This window comes from Quercus robur, chromosome 12, assembly GCF_932294415.1.
Source record: "Quercus robur chromosome 12, dhQueRobu3.1, whole genome shotgun sequence".
Taxonomy (NCBI): domain Eukaryota; kingdom Viridiplantae; phylum Streptophyta; class Magnoliopsida; order Fagales; family Fagaceae; genus Quercus; species Quercus robur.
Genome location: NC_065545.1, coordinates 39,435,891 through 39,463,251, shown reverse-complemented (window position 1 = coordinate 39,463,251; position 27,361 = coordinate 39,435,891). Strand labels below are relative to the sequence as shown.

General features: G+C 36.0%; 2 protein-coding genes across 4 annotated transcripts; both read left to right on the top strand.

The window, feature by feature from the left end:
• Positions 1 to 2,029: 2,029 nt before the first annotated feature.
• LOC126708677 (zinc finger CCCH domain-containing protein 12-like) lies at positions 2,030 to 27,361 on the top strand. Of its 3 annotated transcripts, XR_007649207.1 has the most exons (4): positions 2,030 to 3,531; positions 5,701 to 5,733; positions 8,820 to 9,272; positions 27,220 to 27,361. XR_007649207.1 is itself a non-coding variant. In XM_050408533.1 (3 exons), exons 1-3 carry the CDS (start codon positions 2,778 to 2,780, stop codon positions 9,098 to 9,100), a joined length of 1,068 nt encoding a protein of 355 aa, XP_050264490.1. In that variant the 5' UTR covers positions 2,030 to 2,777; the 3' UTR covers positions 9,101 to 9,420. The 3 variants fall into 3 exon arrangements, 2 of the variants coding, with proteins under 2 accessions (XP_050264490.1, XP_050264491.1); XM_050408533.1 differs by lacking the exon at positions 27,220 to 27,361 and having other exon boundaries at positions 8,820 to 9,420; XM_050408534.1 differs by lacking the exons at positions 5,701 to 5,733; positions 27,220 to 27,361 and having other exon boundaries at positions 2,035 to 3,531; positions 8,820 to 9,420.
• On the top strand, positions 12,033 to 12,957 carry LOC126708500 (RING-H2 finger protein ATL29-like). The gene has a single exon (XM_050408290.1). It carries the CDS (start codon positions 12,033 to 12,035, stop codon positions 12,804 to 12,806), a length of 774 nt encoding a protein of 257 aa, XP_050264247.1. The 3' UTR covers positions 12,807 to 12,957.

The following is a 27,361-nucleotide window of genomic DNA, read 5'->3' as shown; positions in this document are numbered from 1 at the left end:
CACCGAATCACTTTCGGCACGACTCCCTAAATGTCTATCAGACATTTTCCCGAGCGTGGGTCTCAGTTGAACCACAACTTTGCAGGAGATTCCCATATACGACGCCAATTGTGCGCACCCAAAACGAGACTAACTGGCTGACTCTACCTTGGGCTCACAATTTATTTGTAATGTGGGTTTTGGATTTCCTACTCTGGGTGATTTTTGCTTAAAGGCCCAGCAGCAACTCTCAAACCTTTGTATTCTATTCCCTACACTCTTATGGCTCTATCGCTCTCAGTTCTAAGCACCCCTCAAAACCTTTCAACAACCCCCTCTCTTCCTTTAGCTTCTCATATATAGAACCAAGTGTTATTGGAAGGATTATGATTGCTTTTAGAGTTAATGCAATAGGAGGTCCAATATTGTTAATCGTAGGTGGGTGTTTAGGTGAGAGTGACTTTGGAAATGGTTCCCACTTTAGTAGGTATGCTCGACAGTGGTAATCCCCGGCACTGCCGAGCAACTGAGAGACAATACAACCGAACAATCACTTTCTTGTTAGGGAAGCAGATCATCGGATGGGATCTTGGAGGTATAGCATGGTACGAATTGATGAAGATCATTTGTTCAATGGGCTTAAATGTGACTTGAGACCTGGGCCTAGGGGCAATATGGGCCATATTGTCAGGTTGAAGCCTGAGGCCCGAATGTGTCCGGATATCACAGGGCCGTACAGTGGTAGTTTAGGTTACAACTAATTTTGTAACTAAATTTTTTCAGAAGGTAAAAACTCCATAGAGTATATAAACTATAAACTCCACATTATGTTAGTTTAATGGCCCCTTGACAAATAAAAAATATTTGCTCTTTCAAGTTAATTGCCTATCTCATGGGGTCTTTTTTGCACGTAGCCCCCATATTTGATTTAACTTCATTGAATCCATATAATTACTCAGAAAGAATCAAATTCACATGATTGTAGAGTAAAAATATTTGTGCATACTAATTAATACGATATTTATGATAGTTTAATTGCCCCCTTTGATAGATAAAAAATATTTCAAAAGTTAGAATTTGGGGGAAATGATGTGTTATTATTCAGGATTTTACTAACTTATGCCCTTAAGGCATAAATTAGTAAACTATTTTAGGAAATTTTTTATGAAAAAATGAAAAAGTGATAAATTTTGTTATTAGTTTTTTCAATTTTTCATAAAAAAATTTCTTAAAATAGATAATTAATATGTGCTCTAAGGGTATATATTAACGAGACCATATTATTAAACTTAACATAGTATAATTATAGAAGTTTAATCTACACTCTGTCGAGTGTATTATTATAAGAATTTTAGCTTTGTAGTGGGGAAGGTCTTACTATCTACTGTGATTTCAAAACTATTGTTAGTCACAATTTTAAATAATATTTTTTTTATTGAAATAATATTTTAAATAATATTGTGTGCATTTAAAAAGATTGACAAATAACGTGACAGTAAAGTTAATTCCCTTTTTGCTAATTATACTTTGAAACAATAATTTTAGCCCAATTTTATCCAAACCCTAAGTAGAGAGAAACAAAACTTTTTTCACAAGTTTACTAAACAATTAATGGTGATTTAAAAATTTCTATTTACAAAATGCACATTATAAAATTACTATTCTTTTTAAAAATACATTTTAATGGTAATCTTTTGAAATTATATTTTCAAAACACACATTTTAAAATTGTTATTTTTTTAAGAATACACATTTTCAAACCTTTGTTTTTTGAGAAATAAACACAAATACAAAATAAAATATATGTAAATTTTTAATCTTTAACATAAATGCACATTCGCCCTCTACTCTCAGAGTAGTTGGGCTTGGGCCATCCCATCCCTTTAGAAATTGAACTTGGTTTTTTTTTTTGGTTTGTGCACCAACTATCTTCACAAATCTGACAAACCGAACAATCCTCCACTAATGTAGGCTTCACGTCATGAATGAACACATAGATATAGCATCAGCCATCAGCATTCAGCAGCAGCACGAGTTGTTTCCAAAGAAAAAATATGCTCACAACACAACACACAAAATTCACAATCCACCATTCCTCTCCTTAATTCCTAGCACCACACAAAAAGGACAAAAACCAAAATGAAAGAAGCCAATCAAACAGTACAATAAATGGACCCCCACCTTCATCATTATAACCTACTTTCATTAATTATAATAAGTGTTTCGAAAAATCTTTCTCCACCATTTTGGGGGTTCTCTTAAATTTTCTTAGTTCTCTATCTCAACATATAAAAAGTTGACTCAAACTGCCTTGTTTGATTTGTTTCCATTTCCCACTGAATTTTATTACTACTACATTCCTAAAAAAATACTGTATTTCCTTTTTCTTCACAACCTTTCCCTCCGTCCTTTTCCTTTACCTGATTTTCTCTTTCTCATATCTCGATGCTAGATCTAACCCAACTCCCAATTTGGTAACTTTTTCTTTCAATTTTTACCACTGTATCTTGTAGTAGTTTTCTTTTGTTGTTGTTGTTTGAAACTGAAACTGTTACCTTAAAAATATCTGTCTGTTGGATTTATTACTGTTCATAGTTCAGACCCATTTGTCTCAAATCCACTGAAAATTCAACACTTTACCTTCAACCCCACTTCAAATCTGGAAATTTTACTTTCTGGGTATCGTTTATAACTAAGTTATGTGCCATCACTAGCTCCAAAAATCTACACTTTACTTTAGGGTTTCAACTTTTCAACCTTTTTGTGACTGAAAAGTACCCAAAAAATTCCAGCCCCAAATGGATTTCTCTGGTGGCAACGTGGTCCAAGTAATCACCGGAAGTGGTCCGGAAAATTGGTCTGTCAACGACAACGCCATGTGGGCTACAGAGGACGATTACCGAGCTTGGAACAACAACAATGGCGACGACACGCCATCTAACTCGAATTATGACCAGAGACAATCTCAATCTCGCTCTGGAAGCGAACCCCCGAACAAAAAATCCAAGAATTCCCAGGATGTTACCTCCTCCAACCGATCCAAAGCCATAGGAAAAATGTTTTTCAAGACCAAACTCTGTTGCAAGTTCCGTGCAGGCACTTGCCCCTACGTTACTAACTGTAATTTCGCTCACAGCATCGAGGAGCTTCGTCGGCCGCCACCCAATTGGCAGGAGATTGTGGCGCAGCACGAGGAGGAGAAGGGGGTATCGTCGGAGCCGAGGGAGGAGTATCAGATACCCTCATTGGGCTCAGCCAATTTTGTTGGGGACTCGCAGAGGTCGTATAAGGGCCGGCATTGCAAGAAGTTTTATACTGAGGAGGGTTGTCCTTATGGAGATAATTGCACATTCCTTCATGATGAGCAATCCAAGAATCGGGAAAGTGTGGCGATAAGCTTGGGACCGGGCGGGTATGGTGGTGCAGCAACTAGTCCTGTGAGTGGACCCAATGCCAAGCCCTCGAATTGGAAAACTAGGATTTGCAATAAGTGGGAGTTGACAGGGTATTGCCCCTTTGGAAGCAAATGCCATTTTGCTCATGGTGCTGCAGGTACCAATGGTTTGCATTTTTTTTTTCTTCCCATTCATCTTGTTAAGATTTAAGGAAAGTAACTTTGATTTTGACTTTGTGTATATTTGTTATGTTTTAAATCATTACACTTGTGCTGCTATTGAGTGGTGTAGAAACTAGAAAGAGAGTAGATAGAAATGGTTTAATTGTAAGTGGTTTGTCTTCTAGTGTAATTGAACATAGCCCTGTGATTGCATTGCCAGTTTTACGCTCAATTCATATGTTAGTAACTTTCCATTTTTGCTTCAACTTTCCATCCAAGGATAGAGACTTTGCTTTAATCATATGAATACCTGGACGTTTTAGTTCCCAAACAATAATCATTGTATTAACTTTCTTTTTTTACTAGAAAATTCTTCAAGTGTAGGACAATTCTATGTAAATTTTTTAATACTGTAAACTTGAGCATTGTTCCTCCTAATTTTTGTACATGTTTAAGCACAAATGTTTCAACTGCTTTTGATATGCACTGAGTTCTTGTGTATACCTGTTAATTACTTTAATTTAAGGGATTTTTTGTTATTTCCTTTAACTATTTTTAGGAAGGGTTTGAAAGCTAGGCAGGTCAAGCAACCTAAACCGTAGCTCACCTAGCTTAACCACCGAATATAAGGCCTCAGGGGACTCTTAGATAGTTTTCCTCAATAAAAGATGCAATATGACATGACCCTTGGAGTGTACATACACACCTCTAAAAGGATCTTTTTCCAGATCTGTATGCTTGTTCTCTGTCCAAATAAGCTTGGATTTCTGACCTGGTTGTTTCTGCATCAGAACGGGGAGAGAGGAGTTGGAATTTACAATTCCGGTGAGCTTTTCACGATTGGGAGTTGGAGGGTGTTTTTTCTTTTTTTGAGCTACTTTATTCCTATATGCTGAGAGGTGAGGGTGATGATAAGCTATCTTGGAAGTTGATTTGGACTAGTGTGTTTGATGTGCGCTCCTATTACATTTGGTTGTCTGGTACACTTATTGATGCTTTTCCTTTGGAAGAGCATTTGGTGTGTAGAGGTGCCTAAAGGGGTGTCTTTCTTTTTATGGACAGCAGCTAGGGATGAGATATTTACCATTGATAATCTTGTTAAGAGAGGTCCCTAGTTAATTGGTGTTTCCTGTGTCGGTGCGATGGGGAATCTGTGGACCATGTTTTACTTCACTGTAAATCTGTTCATGCTTAATGGAGTGAAGTTTTTCAGGTGTTTGGGGTCTAATGGGTAATGCAGAAGATGTTTATATACCTTCTTTTTGCATGGAGGAATTGGTTTGGGAAGCATCTGTCAATTACCTGGAATATGGCTTCAGCTTGTCTAATGTGGTTTGTTTGTCAAGAACGCAATAACCATATCTTTGAAGATAATGAGAGACCCTTAGATCTCTTAAAATCTCTTCTTTTTAGTACGTTATTTTAGTGGGCTTGTATTTGGGGTTTTACACAATGTATTTCCATTTCTAATTTCCCACAATCTACTAGCTTTAACTCTTGAGCCTTTTGTATTTGTTTCACGTTCCGAGTTTTCATCATTGTGAACATGATGTTCATTTCTTTCAATAAAGGTCTTATTACCTATCAAAAAAGAAAAAGAAAAAAAGATGCATTATGACATTCTAGGCAGTAAATTAATATGTAACATTCACCTCTTGTATTCAGTTATTATGTAAGGTTCTTACTGATCATGTAAGGAGAGCAACTCTCTCTCTCTCCCCAAAAGAAGAAGAAGATGATGATGATAAAATACAGGTTGAGAAGCCAAAAGAAATGCTTAACAGATGGTTAGATAAAGGTTGAGTTGAGTTGATAAAAGGTCACATGAAGGTCACATGAAAGTCACATGACAAAAAACATTTGAATTGTTTTAGATAATGCCACCTAGTAGCGTGGAGAAAGTTTTGGAGGATATCCTTTTCAAACCATTTGTTACCTCAAAGCAAGATGTTTTAGAAATTCCCAAGCTGTTTTGAGGAAAATTCCTCCTTCATTTTTTTATTCTATTTCATTATAGTGTCATCAAAGGCTTTTGATTGTCTAACCAAATTACATTATCCACAATCCAAGCCTCTTTGCCTCAATTTTGAGATAGAAGTATGGCCACTCCCAATTTGAGTCTTTAGATATTGCTTGCTCATGGGAGCTTTGAATTGTTGTTGTAGGTTTGAGAGAAGCATACACCGTAATTCGGGGAGGTAATCATGGAGTTTGCACCTGAAGACATAAATCTTAAGCCTATTTGATAAAGTGCACAAGCTTTTATACATTTAGAAAAGGCTAAGCAATGCTCTGATAACTGTAACCTTTGTATGTTTAAAAAGTTATTTATTTATTTATTTATTTTATTATTATTATTTTTTTTTTGTGGCTAATTTTGATTGCTATATCTTGGGTATCACTATTGCAAATCATGAAAGATATCTGTAAGGATGCTTGCTAGGTTAGTCCTTATACTGGGCAAGTGAATTGCTTGGCCTTATGCCTTTAAATGATGCAGGACAGAAGCTTGAATGAGCTCTGATACTAATTTTGAAGTAGTATCTTTAGGAATTCAACACCAAATTAGATTTCTTGATGAGATATTGAACGGTTCTTGAATAGGGTTTGTGTTTATAGGTTTAGGAAGGTTTAGTCGATTCAAAGATTGAATCTTGAATATATTTGATGGTTATTTCGTGCTAAACAGTGAATCTAGAATGATAAATAAAGAAAAATAAATACTAGGCAATCTCACCTATGTTTTCCTAAGCAATCACACTTAGGTTGGAGAAGGCAATCACAACCTTAAAGTTAAAAATTTTAAAACCAATCTCACTATGAATATTATTGACTACGATAAAACCTTTATAAGGCTATTGCTAAATCCTTTCTTAGAAGGACTAGGACTCTTAAATAACCTAGTCATAGAAAGACTGGGCTTACTAACAACAAAAATAAAAAGTACTTAAGAACTTCTACTAAATAGGAAAAGGAAAATAAAAAATAAACAAAGACCCATGGACCTTTGGTATAGGCGTATAGGACAACTTATTCCTGAAAATCTAGAAATTACCAAATTTCCCTTATTCTAGTAAACTTAATTAAATTGTATTCACAACTTTCTAACTTAAAGAAACTTGAGAGTAAGGGTCTGTTTGAGATCTGTTTATTTTGTTGAAACTGAAAACTTTTTGCTGAAAGTACTCTAGATAAAGGTAAATGTTAGTTGGAATAGTATAGTGGGACCCATGAATAGTACCAAAAAGTGCAGTGGGACCATGAATAGTAGCAAAAATAAGTTGAATAGTAAAATAAGTTGGCAAAAAATAAACTAGCCAAACAGACACTAAGACTCAATAATAACTAAAGTAACCTTTGAAGAAAGTCCCACATCAAAACTAGACCACAAATGTTGAATCTTTTGCTATTGTATCTTTTTTTTAATCAAACTCATTATTGTCCACATCAATCTCCCTTAGTTGGAAAAAAAAGTATTGAAATGTTGTAGTATAATTCGTGGCCTCTTGAATAGCATCTTGAGATAGGGTAAAAAGCCCGAGTATGGGTTTTCTTTCCTCTTTTCGTTGCTTGAAACCATGTGGACAGTGGAACATTGTTCTCTCCAATATGAACATTAAACTTTCCAGGAATTACAAAATCAATAATGGGAATCATTGCAAGTGACACAATTTTAACTTGATGCCCATGTTAAAGTATGGGAATTGGATTCTCTATCTCTTTTGTCTCTTCTTTCATCACACAATCTTCTTTTGTTCAATCTTGGCTTGTTGTAGAATCATATTTGTTGTTGGCTGAGATGAATTTGGCACAATGGCTGCCTGAATAGTAGCTAGTTTGTCAATTTCTTTTCCCACAGCAGCAAAGTCAAAGCCTTTTTCGTAGCTCTCATGTTCTTGTTCAAATTCTTCTCATCAAGCAACTGAAGAGTTTCCTACTTCATGAAGGTTTCCTCCATCAACCTTTCTGATTGCTGTTTTGAATCATCTTCAGGTTGTCCAGACATTTCAGTTTGTTGTTTAAGCTCTTTTGCCTGTTTTTCTGACCATTCTGCCAAGTCAAATCACTTGTATAGGATCTCCAATGATATTAAAACATCATGGCAGAACCTATATTAGCACCGATCATAAGCTGGAGGACCACTCCCTTTAGGGTGGTCATTAGGACCATGCCTATTTCTAGCTTCCCCTTTCAAAATGGCCTGGATATCCACTTCTGTACCTGTCACCAACAACTCTTAGGCCTCCATCCTTGTCATAACCTTTGTCTTTGCCATACCCATCATGAGGTAGGATCTTTAGGAATTCAGCACTAATTAGATTTCTTGATGAGATCTTGAAGGGTTTTAAATAGGGTTTGTGTTTAAGAGTTTAGGAAGGATAATTGAGAAAAGAAAAAGAAAAAGAAAGATCTTAAATATGTTGGATGGCTGTTTGGTGTTAAAACAATGAACAGAATGAGAAATGAAAAAAGATACACACTAGGAAACCTCACTTAGGTTTTCCTACTATGAATGTTATTGACTGCAATAAAGCCTTTTTATAAGCAATTTGTTAAGTCCTTTCCTAGATGGACTAGGATTCCTAAAACCTATTCGTAGAAATACTAGGAAAAAGTACTTAAGAACTTCTAAACAAATAGGAAAATAACTCTTTCAGCAAAAAAAAAGAAGGAAAAGGAAAAGGACTCAGCACAGAAATTAAGGGCCTTTGGTACAGCGAAGGATGGCCCACTCCAAAATCTTGAAATATTAAATTGCCCTTATTCTAGTAAACTTAACCAAAACTGAGCCCACAACTTTCTAATCTAAAGAAACTTAGGGGGTGATTGGTACATGCACTTAAAAATTGAAAACATGTGTTTGAAAGCATGTGTGGAAATACGTGTGGGTGAAAAAGTGCGTGGAAATATATGTAATGTTGTTTAAAAACTGAAAACATGTGTTTGAGTGGGTGTACCAAATGGGGCCTTAATTCTAAGACTCAATAATAACTAAAGTAACCTACAAAAGGTGCCAAGAAAGTCCCATATTAAAACTAGACCTCAAATCTTGAATCATTTAATGTTTAATCTTGTTTTTCCTCAAACTCTTTATTGTCCACATCATTGCATTTAGGAAAATTGCTCTCATGTGGCACTTATCTGCTGTTTGGTTTGGATCGTTATGCTATTGAAGAGTAGTGTACCACATTAATCATCTGAGATAAATATTTTTCTTTAACTACCCTTGGGCATTGCCCATGTTTAGCTTGATGTCATACCTAATCTCTGTTTCTGACCACAGAATTGCACCGGTATGGTGGTGGGCTTGTAGAGGGGGAGACTAGAGATTCTTCTTCTGCTCCTCCCGACTCAAAGCAGGGAGGAGTACCTTCAAAAACTCCGGCAGATAGTGTGGTAGCTTCAGTTGCTTCAGTTCCTCATTCTGATGTCTATCATATGGGAGTTCCATCACAAAGGTCATCTATTGTAATTCAGAGGCCAGGGCAGAGAACTCATCAGAAATGGAAAGGTCCTGACAAAATCAGTAGGATATATGGTGACTGGATTGATGACATTGAATAGGAATTGTCTGCAAATGATGAAGATGGACAGTAAGAAATTGATGTTATGGAGTAATTAAATCTCCATAGGGAGGGCATGATGGCAACATGTAGCTTCAGCTTATGGGTTAAAGAAGATTATCTTTGTTTGCTTCAAGTTTCTGTAGATGCCTTGTCTTTTGGTTCATTTTCAGGTTTAGGAAATTTGAGGCTTGTATTTCTTTTGTAGTTTTATCTTTGTTACCTTATACAATTACTAGATGACCCTTTTCATCCAAAGAAATGACAGTGATCATGTACCACTTTGTTAGATTTACAAACTAAGTTCTTAACCTTATTCTCTCTCTCTGTTGTGCTGTTTCTTACACAGACACATGCATATGCATTGTTTTTGGTGGGAGAATTTTTGTTTATTTATTTATTTAGGAAGTGTTGAGTCTGCACCTGAAATCTAGTACCGTTTTTACATTGCTTACTACACATCCTTATGTACATTTCTTTTCCCTCCCCAAACGGAGTATCTTTGTGCTTTCTTTTTGTTATATATTGCTCTTCATATCTTTATATGAATATAAATATCATGGATTAGCTCCAATCTCAGGCACTTTTAAGTCGCCTTCTTAGCTGCACAATAACTGTCTCCCAGCTTGTTGAACTTAATGTGTGTAGTTCATTAAAGAAGATTCTTCGTTGCTGACAGTAATGGTGCTTGTTCTGCTCCTATAAATAACTAGAAGGAGAGGTTTGTGCTGGAAGCAACAGAGTAAAGGTACATGTACCCGTGATCGTATAAAAGTGAGTCTCCTGTGTGGAATTTGCATGAAAATTATTAGTTATTACTTTCAAATAAGGTTGGCAATTTGTGTTCACGGATCGGGTTTGTGTCGTGTCAAGCCATGAGTATTTAGCTATATGGGTTGACTCAAACCCGATCTGTTTAGTAAGCGTATCAGGAATTCTCAACCCGAACATGACCTGTTTACTTGACACGTTTAACTCTTTTAATTAACAAGTCATGTAAATGTCAATGTAAATACCTGTTTAATAATTTGTTTGATTAACAGGTCATACCTAACCTATATAATTTTTATCAACTTCCATATATGTAAAATTAAAATACAATTACAACCATAAATATATTAATAAACATATAAAAACAATCATAAATTATGCAATAATATTAAGATAACTAATAACTTTATAAGCGAAATGGGTCAATAGGTCAGACGGGATTGCATGTTAAACACAAACATGACCCGTTTATTAAACATGTTAGCTGTATCAATCCAAATATGACTCGAACCTATTTAGCATCGACTTATGACCTGTTTATAAACGGGTTAGTCGTGTCAGGTTCGCGGGTCATGTCAAATTTTGCTTCCCCTACTTTTAAATAGTCTGGGCAGGATATTTATTGTCCATGGGGGCATGCATGGAATGCTCGGTTTTGTTTTGTTTTTTTTTTTTTTTATAAAAATTTTCACTTAATATTGTTTCCATCAAAATGAAATAAAGCCTCATAGAAAGAGAATGAAGCAAGCCAAGGAAGAATGCGGGAAACTCAATGCTTTCTGTAAATCCATTCATAGCATGGTCCTATGGCCTAGCTACCTTAAATTGTTTATCAACAAAAGATAAGAGCTATCGAGGAAGATGGCCTTTGTCAATTCTAGAAACTAGAGATATTTATTTTTATGTTTGTGGATTTTCAAAATGCAATTTGGTGAAAGATCTAGATCTCTGGGCTTTGTTAAATACTTAAATTAGCTTGGGCTTACAAAACTGTTAAAAGAAAGAGCTCCTCTCTTACGCGTATTAAGATGGCCTTATTCTGGATGGCACAAGATTCATTTTATGAATGAGTAAACTTTCTATTAACTATTAAGGAGTAAGAATGGTTGTTATCCTGCAAGAATGTTGACTATTTTCAACTAAAACCTATTTTTGGAAAATAACTAGTTAACTAGAAGGTTGTAGCTGTTGTTATTGAATAAAATAACGGACATATAAGAAGAAGAAGAAGAAGAAGAAGTAGGTAATGAATATTTTGAATAATTTGCCTTCTTTTTATTCAGAAATAAGAGATTTGTGTACTCAATTATTTGATAAAGTATTTCACTAAGTTCACTCTCAATTGATAGATATTGAATTTGTAGTTCAAGAACCAACCGAGTGTTCATTAAATTACCAAGACAAATAGAAATGTGTTGGGCCATGGAGGCCAGGACCGCTTAAGCCTTAAAGTAAAGTACAGATAGTCCATTATTGAATTTGAAATTATTGTCATCCAACGCCTAAAATGCCACTCCTTCTCATATGGAAAGGTGCTACACATTGGTGCCAGTTATATGGTTTCATGAAAAGTGATATTGTTCCTTCATAAAAAAAAAATAATAATAAATAAATAAATAAATAAAATAGTAGTATTGTTCAACTCTCCCACGGAGGAAAACTTGGATTTGAATCCTCCTCCCTCACTTAATTTAAGGGGAAAAAAAAGTTATATGGTCACATGTTCCTATTATAAAGAGAGATAATAACAATAATAATATATAAAAGGGAAGAAAGATGGTCCGTGTAATTGGAAAATATTTTTGAAACAACAAATAAAGGAGAGCAATTAGTTGAGACTTGAGTCCCAAGTAGTTAAACTTGAGAAGGATCTTCTTACCCTCCTCACAAGTCACAAAGACTCGTTCAATAGTTAAACATTAGCACTCCACCTCACCCTCCCAAATTAAGAAACCATTTTATATGCATGCTGACAAACGCATTGACATGCGTCCTTGTTTCTCTCTTTTTAATCCCTCAAAAACAAGTTACCCAACCCAACAACAAAAAAAAAAAAAAAAAAACCTATAGACCCGAAAGAAGTTACTAACAAAATTCCTCTTGTCCATGCAAAGAAGCAAGGCCGGAATAATCCCATCTCCGGCCAACCAGTCATTTAGGCAATGGCAACAGATCCCTCCCCATTAAGTTCGACCCCAGTACCGCCTATATCCGCAGTTCTAACAGCAATCATAATTGTTTTCCTTTTCCTAGCTTTCTTCCTTATATACTTCTGCAGGTGTTTCATTCAAGACCCATTGCAAATCCAAGGAACACCCTCTGGCAATGTCATTGGCGCAGCTGCTAAAACTGGCCTTGATCCTTCTTTAATGCAGTCATTTCCAACATTTTTATATTCAAGTGTCAAACATTTCCACAAAGAGGAATACGCTCTAGAATGTGCAATTTGCTTGTTGGAGTTTGAGGATGATAGTTTGCTTCGCCTTTTGCCGGTTTGTTACCATGTTTTTCATCAAGAATGCATCGACGTTTGGCTTGAATCTCACAAAACGTGCCCGGTTTGTCGCAGGGACCTTGATTTGCCACCGGACTCGTTGGATAAATATTCTAAGGAGCTCATTTATAACCTCAATCACATGCATGATAGTCATCATGAAAATAATAATCAGTCATTAGAACATGTTGTACGCATTGATATCAAAGAAGATGAACATGGTGGAGAAAGCCAAGATGAACATGCTTTAAAGAGGAAACAAATGGATGAAGATAAAAAAGTGGAAATAATTGCAAGGTCACACACAACAGGGCATTCTCTAGTTAAAACAAGAGAAGAGGAGGATTGCGTGGATAGGTATAAACTGAGATTGCCAAAGCATGTAAAGGAAAGACTTATAAAAGGACACAAACTCGCACAAAGTTGTAAAACATTTGGGTAATTCTCAAAACATACAGCACCAAACAATGGATGACTTGGCGAGATGTGGGAGTCCGGCGAAAACTTCAACAATGCTTAATTTTTAGTATTTGTGTTTTCTTAATTTTTCTCTCCTTACATAAACTTCGATTTTGTAACATTGGCTTTACATTAATTTTGATTTTGCACACTCCATATTTAACATTATTTCCGGAAATTTCAGTATATAAATATAGACGAATATTACTTCCATGCTTTTTTTTTTTTTTTTTTTTTTTTTTTTTTTTTTTTTTTTTTTGAATTGTAGGTCTGACAAGGTTTTATCTTAATTTGTTAATTTTGCACACTGTTATTTCCTCTAACACTGATTAACCATGATTAGTTGCTAATCTATTAATTAATGGGATTGTCATTGTTGATTATCTTTAGTGATTTCTTCAACATTAAATACTTGCTCACAACTTCTTTTCCAATACAAAATGAAATTAAGCTTTTCAAATATATTTTCAAGTCCCATTTGTAGTACGAATTTTTTAATTGCATAGCATCTCCTTGGCTGTAAATGAGAGAATTTGGAGTTTTGATTATATATCTTTCTAGTTTTATTTTTATTTTTTGATATATCTCTAAGTCCTATTTGTAGTACGAAGTTCTTAATTGCATCAGTGGCGGCACCATGTTTAGTCTAGGGTGTTCCCAGGAACACCCTGACCTGCAAAAAAAATTAGGAACACCCTCAAATAAAATTTTTTTTTTTATTTGTTCTACTTTCAAGCAAAAAAGAAAGCCCAATTTTTTTTTTAAAAACTAAAATCTGAAAAAAAAAAAAAAATTGTAACAGAGCAAGCCCACTAGGGAAAAAAAGCCCAACATCAAAATGAACAGATTATAGATGGTGGCAAACCTGCGGATTACAGATGCAAACCCAACATATTACAAATAGTAGCAAACCCAATAGATTACAGATGGTAGCAAATCCAAGGATTCTCCGAAAAAAAAAAAAAAAAAAGAAAAAAAAAACCAAAACCCAATATACGTGTCCGATTCATCAAGTAAAGAAAAAACTGAAATCAGAAACCTAACCTAAAGAAAAAAACCTCATTAACCATCAACGACAACAACCAACAGATGTCGCGAGCTCCAGAGCACATCAGTCATCAGTGATCGGGCCTCAAACTCGAGCTCTAGAGCACATTGGGCATCAGAGATCAGAGATCGGTTTGATCAGATCAGAGATCGGTCATGTCTCAACATGCTGCCCCGACAGCGCCGCCTCTCAGCTCAACCTTAGGCCTCCTTGCTCCCTCAACCTCAAGGTATTTCTTCTTTTTCTCTCTTTAGTCTCTTACATATATGGGTTAATGGGTATGGGTTTCTCTCTTAGACTCTCTGTCTCTCTCTCTTTATCTGAAGACTGAAAGCAAATGAGAGTCTCTCTCTCTCTCTCTTTGAGACTTCATTTGATTGCTCAGGTTGATTCTACAGGAATGGAATCATAGATTGAAGCTTAGGCAAGCCCCTTGAGACTGACTAATAAGGAGCAGCGGCTGCCCACTCTGCCTTTCCTTCTGATGAGGATTCGAGTGTACTAACTAAGGTGATCTCTTTGACTCTCTTTTCAGTTTATCCATCCCACAATGAGCAATTCCCGATCTCCTATAGTAGTAGTGATTCTGTCAAGCGAACTGATTCATTAAATTCTTCGCCTAGTTTTAGCACTCGCATAAGAGAGTGAACCCGACCACTTCGCGCTGAGGTTCATAAAGGTAAATCCGGCCTCCTTGATCCTCGCACCAAAGCCAACGCATGGGTTTGGTGCTTTCCATTAACCGCTAAAATCTGTGCTCAATGAGGACATAACCACACGTTTCGCATTTCAACCATGGAAATGGAGTAAGACTATAAGAATCAATCATTCTAAGAGTTTTGTAATTAGAATATGTTTTGCCAAAGCATGCATATCAATCAGTGGAAACCCTTTATACGTGACCCGAAATAGACATAAAGTCGCAGTAATTGACGCATAAGAGTCTCCCCTCCTTACGGTTACGACCTTTCCCAATCAGCTCCCTAGATCCATCAAAACCGAGAAACCCTATATCATGAGCTTTACCTTATTACTTTATTAATATTTGCCCCTGTTTTTGGCTTTATCCGTTGGTGTTGGTGATTGTTGATGTTGGTGAGATACAATTAATTGTCTTTTAGTGTATTGTGATTTGTGATTGTGAATTTATCTGATTGGCTCTTGTGATTGGGGGCCATAGGGCTTATCTGTTGAGTGGGGAGTAGATGGAGGCATGGGGCCAGGGTGGGATATTTGATTTGGGGGAAGTAAATGCACATGGGGTGTGTGCTAGTGCAATTAATAAACAATAATTAAATTAACCAATAATTAATTGGGAGAAGCAACTAATAAACAATAATTAATAATTTAATTAACCAATACATTATAAAAGACAAACAAATTAAATTATGTTAGGCTAAACAATAATTAATAATTTTATAATTAATGAAACAAAAATATAACAAATTATACTCCCTCCGTCCCACTTTGTTTGTCCTCTATTCCATTTTGAGATGTCCCAAAATATTGTCATGTTTCTAAAAATAAAAGTCATTAATTTACTAATGTTCCTATTATACCCCTATTAATTTACTAATTCAATTTTTTGATAAATTTATTTAAGGGTAGTTTTGGAAACTTGTACATTTTTAAAAGGTAGACAAGACAATAAATGATGTTTCCTTAAAAAATTTGACTTTTTAAACAGGACAAATAACAATAATTAATAATTTCTCTTTTTATTAGATTGTGTCATTTATCCTTCTTAACGAACACCCTGAGAAAAATTCCTGGAACCGCCACTGAATTGCATAGCATCTCCTTGGCTGTAGATGAGAGAACTTGGAGTTTTGATCATATATCTATCTTTCTTTCTTTTTATTTTTTTATTATATTTTCAAGTCCTATGTGTAGTAGGATTTCTTAATTGCATAGCATCTCATTGGCTGTAAAGGAGAGAATTTGGAGTTTTGATCATATATCTTTCTTTTTACTTTTTGATAATTTCATGGTTGGGGTTAAAGATGGAAGGATTTAAACCATGAATATTTTTATCGGAAATACTAAGAGGGTTGTCCTTATGGAGATAATTGCACATTCCTTCATGATGAGCAATCCAAGAATCGGGAAAGTGTGACGATAAGCTTGGGACTGGGCGCGTATGGTGGTGCAGCAGCTACTCCTGTGAGTGGACCGAATGCCAAGCCCTCGAATTGGAAAACGAGGATTTGCAATAAGTGGGATTTGACAGGGTATTGCACCTTTGGAAGGAAATGCCATTTTGCTCATGGTGTTGCAGGTACCAATGGTTTGCATTTTTTTCCCATTCTTCTTGTTAAGATTTATGGAAAGTATTTGATTTTGACTCTGTATATTTGTATTAAATCATAACACTTCTGCTTGCTATTGAGTGGTGTAGAAACTAGAAAGAGTCATTGGTTCGTCTTCTAGTATAATTGAACATAACCCTGTGATTGCATTGCCAGTTTAACACTCAATTCATATGTTAATAACTTCCCATTTTTGCTTCAACTTTCCATCCAAGGATAGAGACTTTGCTTTAATCATATGAATACCTGGATGTTTTAGTTCCCAAACAATAATCATTGTATTAACTTTCTTTTTTACTGAAAATTCTTCAAGTGTAGGACAATTCTACGTAAATTTTTCAATCCTGTAAACTTGAGCATTGTTTCTGCTAATTTTTGTACATGTTTAAGCACAACTGTTTCAATTGCTTTTGATATGCACTGAGTACTTGTGTATGCTTGTTAATTACTTTAATTTAAGGGATTTTTTGTCATTTCCTTTATCTAATTTTAGGAAGGGTTTGAAAGCTAGGCAGGTCCAAGCAACCTATCCCGTAGCTCACCTAGCTTAACCGCCAAATTTAAGGCCTCAGGGGACTCTCAGATAGTTTGCCTCAATAAAAGATGCAATATGAAACGACCCTTGGAGTGTACATTCACACCTCTAAAGGACCTTTTTCTAGATCTGTATGCTTGTTCTCTGTCTAAAAAATGGATCTTTGTCCTGGTTGTTTCTGCATCAGAAGGGGGAGAGAGGAGTTGGAATTTACAATTCCAGCAAGGTTTTCTGATTGGGAGTTGGAGGGTGTTTGTTCTTTTTTAGAGCTACTTCATTCCTATATGCCGAGAGGTGAGGGTGATGATAGGCTATCTTGGAAGTTGACTCAAACCATGGTGTGTTTGATGTGCGCTCCTATTATATTTGGTTGTTTGGTACACTTACGCTTTTCCTTTGGAAGAGCATTTAGTGTGTAAATGTGCCTAAAAGGGTGTTTTTCTTTTTATAGATAGCAACTAGGGATGATATATTTACCATTGATAATCTTGTTAAGAGAGATCCCTTGTGTCAGTGCAATGGGGAATCTATGGACCACCTTTTACTTTACTGTAAATTTGTTCATGCTTTATGGAGTGAAGTTTTTCAAGTGTTTAGGGTTTAATGAGTAATGCTGAAGACAGTTATACCCCTTCTTTTTGCATGGAGGAATTGGTTTGGGAAGCATCAGTCAACTACTTGGAATATGGTTTAGGGGCGGCGCTACTTGTAGCTCAAGGTAGTCACAGAACCACCCTGACTTGCCAAATTAACCTATTTGGACCACCCTAATAAAAATATTGACCACCCTGACTTGAAAGTTATAAGAATTTTGGTTCAATAAAAATAAGAGTGGTGCTACATTCACAGCATTTTTACAATAATTTCACAACAAATCTTATGTATTAAGTGGAAAGTGGTTACTAATTTTAATTTTGGCTCAATATTGACATTAGATTTTAACCCACTAATTACAAATTATTGCATAAGATTTGTTTTAAAAATGTTGTAGATGTAGCATTACTATAAAAAAAATTCTGTCCCCACAAACATAATCCTTAACCCCTTAAACCCCCCCCCCTCCCCCTCCCCCAAAAAAAAAAACCCCCTTAAATAACAAAAAAAGAAGAAGAAGCACAAATAACAACAAAATAACCAAAAAAAAAAAAAAAAAAGACTAAACCAAACAAAAATGAGTTAACAAATTATTCAACAAAAAACCTATTCAAAAAGAAAAAGAAAAAGAAAAATAATTATTCAAATTCATAAATTCTTTCAACCTATTACATAAAAATAATCTCTAATTTCATTTTTTCTTGAATAAGGGAAAGAATAATATTGTATTTCATGAGTTTTCCTTGGCAATGCTGGCAATTATGCTCTTTTTAGCTTTATAGTTGTAATAATGTTGCTTTCCTTAATGACTCAGCCCGTAGTTACAACAAATATCATAAGTTTTTCTTCCTCTTCTTTATTATCATTTCAATTCTCTTATTTTATTACTCTCATCTCAACATTCTCAATTCCCACTTTATCTCTTATCAATCAATTTTTTTCTTTTTCTCTTTGTTAGTAGAAAAAACTTGTTATACCTTTCTTTTTTTTTTCTTTTTTTTCTTTTTTTTTTTTTTTTTGTGATGTGAATATATTTAAGTTATCTCTTTATTAAATTTTGTAAAATTTAAGTTTCTTAGTGACCACCCTAAAAAATATTCCTGGAGCCGCCACTAATATGGTTCCAGCTTGTCTAATGTGTTTAGTTTGGTAATAATTGTATCTTTGAAGATGATGAGAGACCCTTAGATCTCTTAAAATCTCCTCTCTGGTACGTTGTTTTAGTGGGCTTGTATTTGAGGTTTTACACAATGTATTTCCATTCCTGTTTCCCACAATTTACTAGTTTTAGTTCTTGAGCTTTCTGTATTTGTTTCATGTTCAGAGTGTTAGTTTTCATGATACATCATGAACACGATGTTCATTTCTTTCAATAAAAGTCTTATTACCTATCAAAAAAAGAAAAAGAAAAAGAAAAATGCAATATGACATTCTAGGCAGTAAAATTAATATGTACCATTCACCTCTTGTATTCAGTTATTATGTAAGGTTCTTACTGATCATGTAAGGAGGGAAACTCTCTCTCTCTCTCTCTCTCCCCCCACCACACAAAGAAGAAGAAGATGATGATTAAAAACTGGTTGAGAAGCCAAAAGAAATGCTTAACAGATGGTTAGATAAAGGTTGAGTTGAGTTGATAAAAGGTCACCTGAAAGTCACATGACAAAAAGCATGTGAATTGTTTTAGGTAATGCCACCTAGCAGCTTAGAAAAAGTTTTGGAGGATATCCTTTTCAAACCTTTTGTTGCCTCAAAGCAAGATGTTTTAGAAATTTCCAAGCTGTTTGAGGAAAATTCCGCTTTTATTTTTTATTCTATTTCATTATAGTGGCATCAAAGGCTTTTGATTGTCTAACCAAATTACATTATCCACAATCCAAGCCTCATTGCCACAATTTTGAGATAGAAGTGTGGCCACTCCTAATTTGAGTCTTTTAGATTTTGCTTGCTCATGGGAGCTTTGAACTGTTGTTATAGGTTTGAGAGAAGCATACACCATTATTCGGAGAGGTAATCATGGAGTTTGCACCTGAAGACATAAAGCTTAAGCCTATTTGATAAAGTGCATAAAAGCTTTTATACATTTAGAAAAGGCTAAGCAATGCTCTGATAACTGTAACCTTTGTATGTTTAACAAGTTTTTTTTTTTTTTTTTTTTTTTTTGGGGGGGGGGGGTAATTTTGATTGCTATATCTTGGGTATCACTGTTGCAAATTATGAAAGATATCTGTAATTATAAGGATGCTTGCTAGGTTAGTCCTTATACTAGGCAAGTGAATTGCTTGGCCTTATGCCTCTAAATGATGCAGGCTAGAAGCTTGAATGAGATCTGATACTAATTTTGAAGTAGTATGTTTAGGAATTCAACACCAAATTAGATTTCTTGAGGAGAAAAGGTTTAGGAAGGTTTAATCGATTCAAAGATTGAATCTTGAATATATTTGATGGTTATTTGGTGCTAAACAGTGAATAGAATGATAAATAAAGAAAGATAAATACTAGACAATCTCACCTATGTTTTCCTAAGCAATCACACTTAGGTAGGAGAAGGCAATCACAACCTTAAAGTTTAAAATTATAAAAACCAATCTCACTATGAATATTATTGACTATGATAAAACCTTTATAAGGCTATTGCTAAATCCTTTCCTAGAAGGACTAGGACTCTTAAATAACCTAGTCATAGAAAGATTAGGCTTACTACCGACAAAAATAAAAAAAAAGGTACTTAAGAAATTCTACTAAATAGGAAAAGGGAAAAAAAAATGAAGAATCATGGGCCTTTGGTATAGGCGTATAGCCAATGACAACTTATTCTTGAAAATCTAGAAATTACCAAATTTCCCCTATTTTCTAGTAAACTTAATTAAATTGTATTCACAACTTTCTAACTTAAAGAAACTTGAGAGTAAGACTCAATAATAACTAAAGTAACCTATGAAGAAAGTCCCACATCAGAACTAGACCACAAATGTTGAATATTTTGCTATTGTATCTTATTTTTCATCAAACTCATTATTGTCCACGTCAATCTCCCTTAGTTGGAAATAAAAACTCAACCTTGAGTATTGAAATGTTGTAGTATAATTCATGGTCTCTTGAATAGCATCTTGAAATAGGGTAATGTTGGGTTAAGATAGCTTGACCTTGATTAATTAATTCAATTACCCAAGTTGATTAATTAAGTTAAGTGCAGCGGAAAATAAATTATACATGGTGATCGGGTGATTTGATGATAAATGGGGAAAACCTTGCAAGGCAAAAACTCCACCGGGTGATTTTAAGGTTATAATTCCCAAGAATCCACTAAGCAACAATCAAGCGGTTACAAGTATAAGGAATCTTACCAACTACCCTTGGCCTATCCCGAAATACCAGTCTACAGTTGAACTTTTACTCTAATACCCAATTGGATTTGATCTTGTAGTAGCATTTTTTTCCTTGATGCACAAACCTCCAATTTGTGACTAACTCTTTGCATGGATCCCAAGTACGAGACTAACTCTAGCAGCTTGAACAGATGTTGTTGGTTGCAAAGTTCTTCACTTCAGTAACAATGAAAATCTGGAAGCACTTGATTACAAAACCCTATGGCGTACAAACGCGATAGTTTCACACAGAGAAAATAAGTCTCTTGGTCTTTGTATCCATTTGTGATAGCTTTTAAAATAAGCCTTATAAATGTCTAGGGTTGTGAGAAAAGAAATTCCAAACAAATACATAAGACTGGGCCAAATTTTAGATCTGGAAATTTTGAAATCGTAATTCTCAATAGATCGAAATTCTGAAATCGTAATTCTCGATAGATTGAGCTATTGTCAAGCTATCTATCGAGTTTCACATTAAGTCTCGATAGTAGGTTTTTGTCAAGCTATCTATTGAGACTTAAAGAACAACTTTTTTTTATTTGTTTCTTGAACCAATCTTCGTGTCTTTAATACTTGACTTGAACAACATGTTTCTTGAAGTACTAAATCCATCTTAAACCTACCTAAATACAAGTAAAGTGCATTTTGTTAACAGATTAGCCAATTATACAAAATATGACCCTAACAGGTAAACAACCCCAGTATGGATTTTCTTTCCTCTTTTTGTTGCTTGAAACCATGTGGACAGTGGAATATTGTTCTCTCCAATATGAACATTAAACTTTTAAGGAATTACAAAATCAATAATGGGAATTATTGCAAGTGACACAATTATAACTTGATGGACATGTTAAAGTATGGGAATTGGATTCTCCATCTCTTTATCTCTTCTTTCATCACGCAATCTTCTTTTGTTCAAGATTGGCTTGTTGTGGAATGATATTTGTTGTTGGTTGAGATGAATTTGGCACAATGGCAGCCTGAATAGTAGCTAGTTTGTCAATTTCTTTTCCCATGGTTGCAAACTCGAAGACTTTTTTGTAGCTCTCATGTTCTTGTTTGTTAACGTGTATAGTGTTGTGGGCTTTAGGCCTAACTAGATTACTTGTATAGTACACATTCTTGTACTACACTTTTACTTGTATTGCACTCATATGCCTCCTATATAAAGACACTTATGTATATTCTTTCATTTGAGAAATACAATATTATTGCATTCAGTATTTCTAACATGGTATCAGAGTCACTGCTCTAACATTTTCTTAGCAGTCTTGTCTTTATTGGTGTTACTCCATTCTCAACATCGCTTCTGCCGTCACAACAGTTGCCGCAGCCTCTTGCCGTTGAACCTCCAATGTCTTCTAGCCATTGTCTTTGGGTTCCGGACCTGCAGCAGTTGTCGTTGAGGAGTCCTACACCACACAGACCACTGCATGTGTCATTACCGCCGTAAATATTGCTTTGATTATGTTTCTATAGGTATCACTGAGATCGCCTTGCGCCGATCTACACATTGGTGGAAGCCTTGATGCCCTCACGCGCCACCCAAATATTCTGGGCCCAAGCTCACGTGTTCCACGCACTTCCAAGCACCGACAGCCTTCTTCACACGCCTTTACGCACCAGATTTGCACTTGTTGATGTCAGCCCTAGGTGACGTCATCACTACCACGTCACCCACTGACATCATCGTCCACATCTGTTGACATCACCCGCCATGTCAGCTGACGTCATTGTTGACAAGCTGTTGACCTGCGTTGACTTTCGCTAACCGGACAGTTGGTTGACTTTGACCGTTGACTTTTTTTGCCAGAGTTGACTTTTGCAGTTCAGGTGCTCCTTACCCAGTTTTTCGCGTAGATTTCATTTTTGCAATCCATTTTTGCATATTTTGCTTCTAAATGAAGAATAAGGACAAGTCTTCTTCCTTTTGCAACAATCGTCGCTGACAATCCAGCAAACATTTTGGCCACAGTATTGAGATTTGCTATCATTGCAACAAATCAGTTATTTAAATTTATGCTACTACTGTTGCTAACACTGAGAGTGACCAACTAATGGCTCCTGTCTTTGCACAGTCTTGGTCTTCTGGATCCACTTTCACTATTTCCAGAGATGACCTTATAAACATCATCGCTAATGTCATTCGTATGGTTGGTAATGCATCTTATTCCTTTTCTCTCTTAGCTTTAGGTATGTCTCCTGCCTCTTGGCTTATGGATTCTACTTGTTGCAATCACATTACACCTCACTCGTCTTTATTTTATGAACTTAAAGTTGCACCACCCCCTTTTAATATTCGCACAGCAAATGGTTCCACAATGTCTGGTCATAATATAGGTTCTGTTTCGACCTCCAACCTCTCAGTTCCTGGGGTCTTTAATGTTCCTAACCTTTTTTACAATTTATTCTCTGTGGAACAATTAGCTGAGTTGGGTTATCGCATTATCTTTGATTATTCTAAGTGTATTGTGCAGGATCCAAGGACGGGACAGGAGCTTGGGAACGGTCCTAGAGTTAGGCGTATGTTTCTTGTGGACAACCTTTGTCTTCCACTTGTTGCTCCTGTTTTTGTTGCAGTTTCTTCTGTTCCTTCCCTTGCATTTTGGCATGCTCGACTTGATCACGCATCTTCCTCTCGAGTACAACAATTGGCTTCTAGAGGTTTGCTAAGTTTAGTGTCTACAGAAAATTTTGATTGTGTCTCATGTCAATTAGGAAAACAACCAGTTTTGCCTTTTAATACTAGTGAATCAATATCCACTGATATCTTTGACCTTATTCATTCTGATGTTTAGGGGCCTTCCTCTATCTCTAGTATTGGTAGGTCTCGATATTTTGTTGTCTTTGTTGATGATTACTTTCGCTATAGCTGGATTTTTAATATGAAACATCGTTTTGAATTATTGCAAGTATATTCTAATTTTGCAAAAATGATTGAAACTCAATTTTCCAAATGCATCAAAATTTTTCGATCTGATAATGTTCTTGAGTACACTCAATATGCTTTCCAAGCTATTTTGCATTCCTATGGCACTGTTTATCAACTAACTTGTCTAGGTACCTCTCAGCAAAATGGCAGAGCCGAACGAAAACTTCGTCATATTCTTGACACTGTTCGTGCTCTCCTTCTCTCTACCAAAGTTCCTGCTCCTTTTTGGGGCGAAGCTGCTTTTCATGCTGTTCATGCTATTAATCGCATTCCAAGTCTTGTTATCCAAAATCAAACTCCATATGAGTGCCTTTTTGGGTCACCTCTAGACTATTACCACCTTCGCTCTTTCGGTTCTGCTTGTTTCGTTCTTCTTCAGCCACTTGAGCGTAACAAACTTGAGCCTTGGTCAAGGCTTTGTTATTTTCTTGGCTATGGCGAAACTCAAAAGGGGTATCGGTGTTATGATCTTGTTTCTCATCGCCTTTGTGTCTCCCGCAATGTTGTCTTTTGGGAACATTGCCTCTTTGTCGAGCTCTCTCACTTTCGTGCCTCCCTATCTTCCTCCTCTGTCTTAGATCTTTTTTCAGATGAGGCACATATTCCTTCTGTAGCTGATCCTGATCCTCCTATCGTTGCTCCTGATTTTCTTGTAGACTTCTCTGTCCAACCACCAGATATCATTGATCCCTTTCCTAGTTCACCCTTTAATGAACAAGTGGAAAATGAACAGGTCGAAGACAAGCTACCTAACCTTAACCCTGAGCTAGGGTCCCCTGCTCCTGCTCTACCTAAAGATCTTGCACAAGACATTCCACCTCGTCACTCAACTCGGGTAAGATTCATTCCTGCACATTTACTTGACTATCATTGTTACACTGCTCTTGCTACACTACACAAGCCTCACACCTATCGTGAGACTTCCACTGACCCTTTATGGCAGATTGTAATGAAAGAGGAACTTGATGCATTATCTAAAAACCATACTTGGGATTTGGTGACACTCCCTCCTGGGAAATCTGTGGTTGGTTATAAGTAGATCTACAAGATTAAGACTCGCTCTGATGGGTCCATTGAGCGCTACAAAGTTCGTCTTGTTGCAAAAGGTTTTACACAGGAGTATGAGATTGATTATGAAGAGACCTTTGCTCCGGTTACTCATATCTCATCTGTTCGTGCCCTCTTAGCTGTTGCTGTCGCCAGTAAATGAGACATTTTTCAGATGGATGTCAAAAATGCATTCCTTAATGGGGATTTAAGTAAAGAAGTTTATATGCAACCTCCTCTTGGTCTCTTTGTTGAATCCAACAAGGTTTGTCACGTTCGACATGCACTTTATGGCCTTAAACAAGCTCCACGAGCTTGGTTTGCCAAATTCAGGTTTACCATCTCTCGCTTGGGTTACATGGTCAGTCATTATGATTCTGCCTTATTTCTTCGTCGCACTGACAAAGGCACTATTTTACTTCTCTTGTATGTGGATGATATGATTATAACTGGTGATAACCTCATTGGCATTCAAGAACTCAAGGATTTTCTCAGTCAGCAATTTGAGATGAAAGATCTTGGACATCTCAGCTACTTCTTGGGTCTTGAAATCACTCATTCTACAGATGGACTTTATATTACTCAAGCCAAGTATGCCTCTGAACTCTTGTCTTGAGCTGGACTCACTGATAGCAAGACTGTTGACACTCCAGTTGAACTTAATGCACATCTGACTCCTTCAAGGGGGAAACCATTGTCTAATCCCTCTCTTTATAGACGCTTGGTTGACAGCCTAGTTTATCTCATTGTCACTCGTTCGGACATTTCCTATGCTATTCATTCGGTCAGCCAGTATTTGTCTGCTCTACGATCGACTCACTATACTGCTGTTCTGCGCATTCTTCGATACCTAAAGACACTCTCTTCCATGATCTTTTCTACTCTGTTTAGTCTCCTCTTATTCTTCGTGCATTTTCTGATGCTGATTGGGCAGGAGAACCCACTGATCGCAGGTCCACCACTGGTTATTGCTTTCTTCTTAGTTCTTCTCTAATTTCTTGGTGAAGTAAGAAATAAACTCATGTGGCCTGCTCTAGTACTAAAGCAGAATATCGTGTCCTTACTGATACCACATCTGAGCTCCTTTGACTATGATGGTTTCTCAAAGACTTACATCCTCTGCTACTTCTCTTTATTGTGATAACCAGAGTGCCATTCATATTGCTCACAATGATGTCTTCCATGAACGGACTAAACACATCGAGATCGATTGTTATTTTATCCATTATCATCTTGTCCATGGTGCTCTCAAGTTGATCTCAGTCTCCTCTAAAGATCAACTTGCAGATATCTTCACCAAGTCACATCCTAAAGGACGCCTTCGTACTTTGGTTGACAACCTCAAGTTGGTCTCACATCCACCTTGAGTTTGAGGAGGGCTATTAACGTGTATAGTGTTGTGGGCTTTAGGCTCAACTATATTACTTGTATAGCACACATTCTTGTACTACACTCTTACTTGTACTGCACTTATATGCCTCCTATATAAAGGCATTTATGTATATTCTTTCATTTGAGAAATACAATACTATTGCATTCAGTATTTCTAACATTGTTCAAATTCTCCTCGTAAAGCAACTGAAGAGTTTCCTACTTCGTGAAGGTTTCCTCCATCAATCTTTCAGATTGCTGTTTTGAATCATCTTTAGGTTGTCTAGACATTTCAGTTTGTTGTTTAAGTTCTTTTGAAAATTAAGTGCCTTTGGTACAGCGAAGGACAGCCCACTCGAAAATCTTGAAATATCAAATTGCCCTTATTCTAGTAAACTTAACCAAAACTGACCCCACAACTTTCTATTTTAAAGAAACTTAATACTAAGACCCAATAATAACTAAAGTAACGTAAGAAAGGTGCCAAGAAAGTCCCATATTAAAACTAGACCTCAAATCTTGAATCTTTTAATGTTTAATCTTGTTTTTCCTCAAACTCTTTGTTGTCCACATCATTGCATTTAGGAAAATTGCTCTCATGTTGGCACTTATGATCGTTATGCTATTTAAGAGTAGTGTACTTAATTAATCATCTGAGATAAATATTTTTGTTTAACTACCCGTGGGCATTGCCTATGTTTAGCTTGATGTCATACCTAATCTCTGTTTCTGACCAAACAATTGCACCAGTATGGTGGTGGGCTTGTAGAGGGAGAGACTAGAGATTCTTCTTCTGCTCCTCCCGATTCAATGCAGGGAGGAGTACCTTCTAAAACTCCGGCAGATGGTGTGTTAGCATCAGTCACTTCAGTTCCTCGTTTTGATGTTTATGATATGGGAGTTCCATCACAAAGGCCATCTATTGTAATTCAGAAGCTAGGGCAGAGAACTCATCAGAAATGGAAAGGTCCTGACAAAATCAGTAGGATATATGGTGACTGGATTGATGACATTGAATAGAAATTGTCTGCAAATGATGAAGATGGACAGTAAGAAATTGATGTTATGGAGTAATTGAATCTCCATAGGGAGGGCATGATGGCAACATGTAGCTTCGGCTTATGGGTTAAAGAAGATTATCTTTGTTTGCTTCAATTTTGCGTAGAAGCCTTGTCTTTTGGTTCATTTTCAGGTTAGGAAATTTGAAGCTTGTATTTCTTCTGTAGTTTTATCTTTGTTACCTTATACAATTACTAGATGACCCTTTTCATCCAAAGAAATGACAGTGATCATGTACCACTTTGTTAGATTTACAAACTAAGTTCTTAACCTTA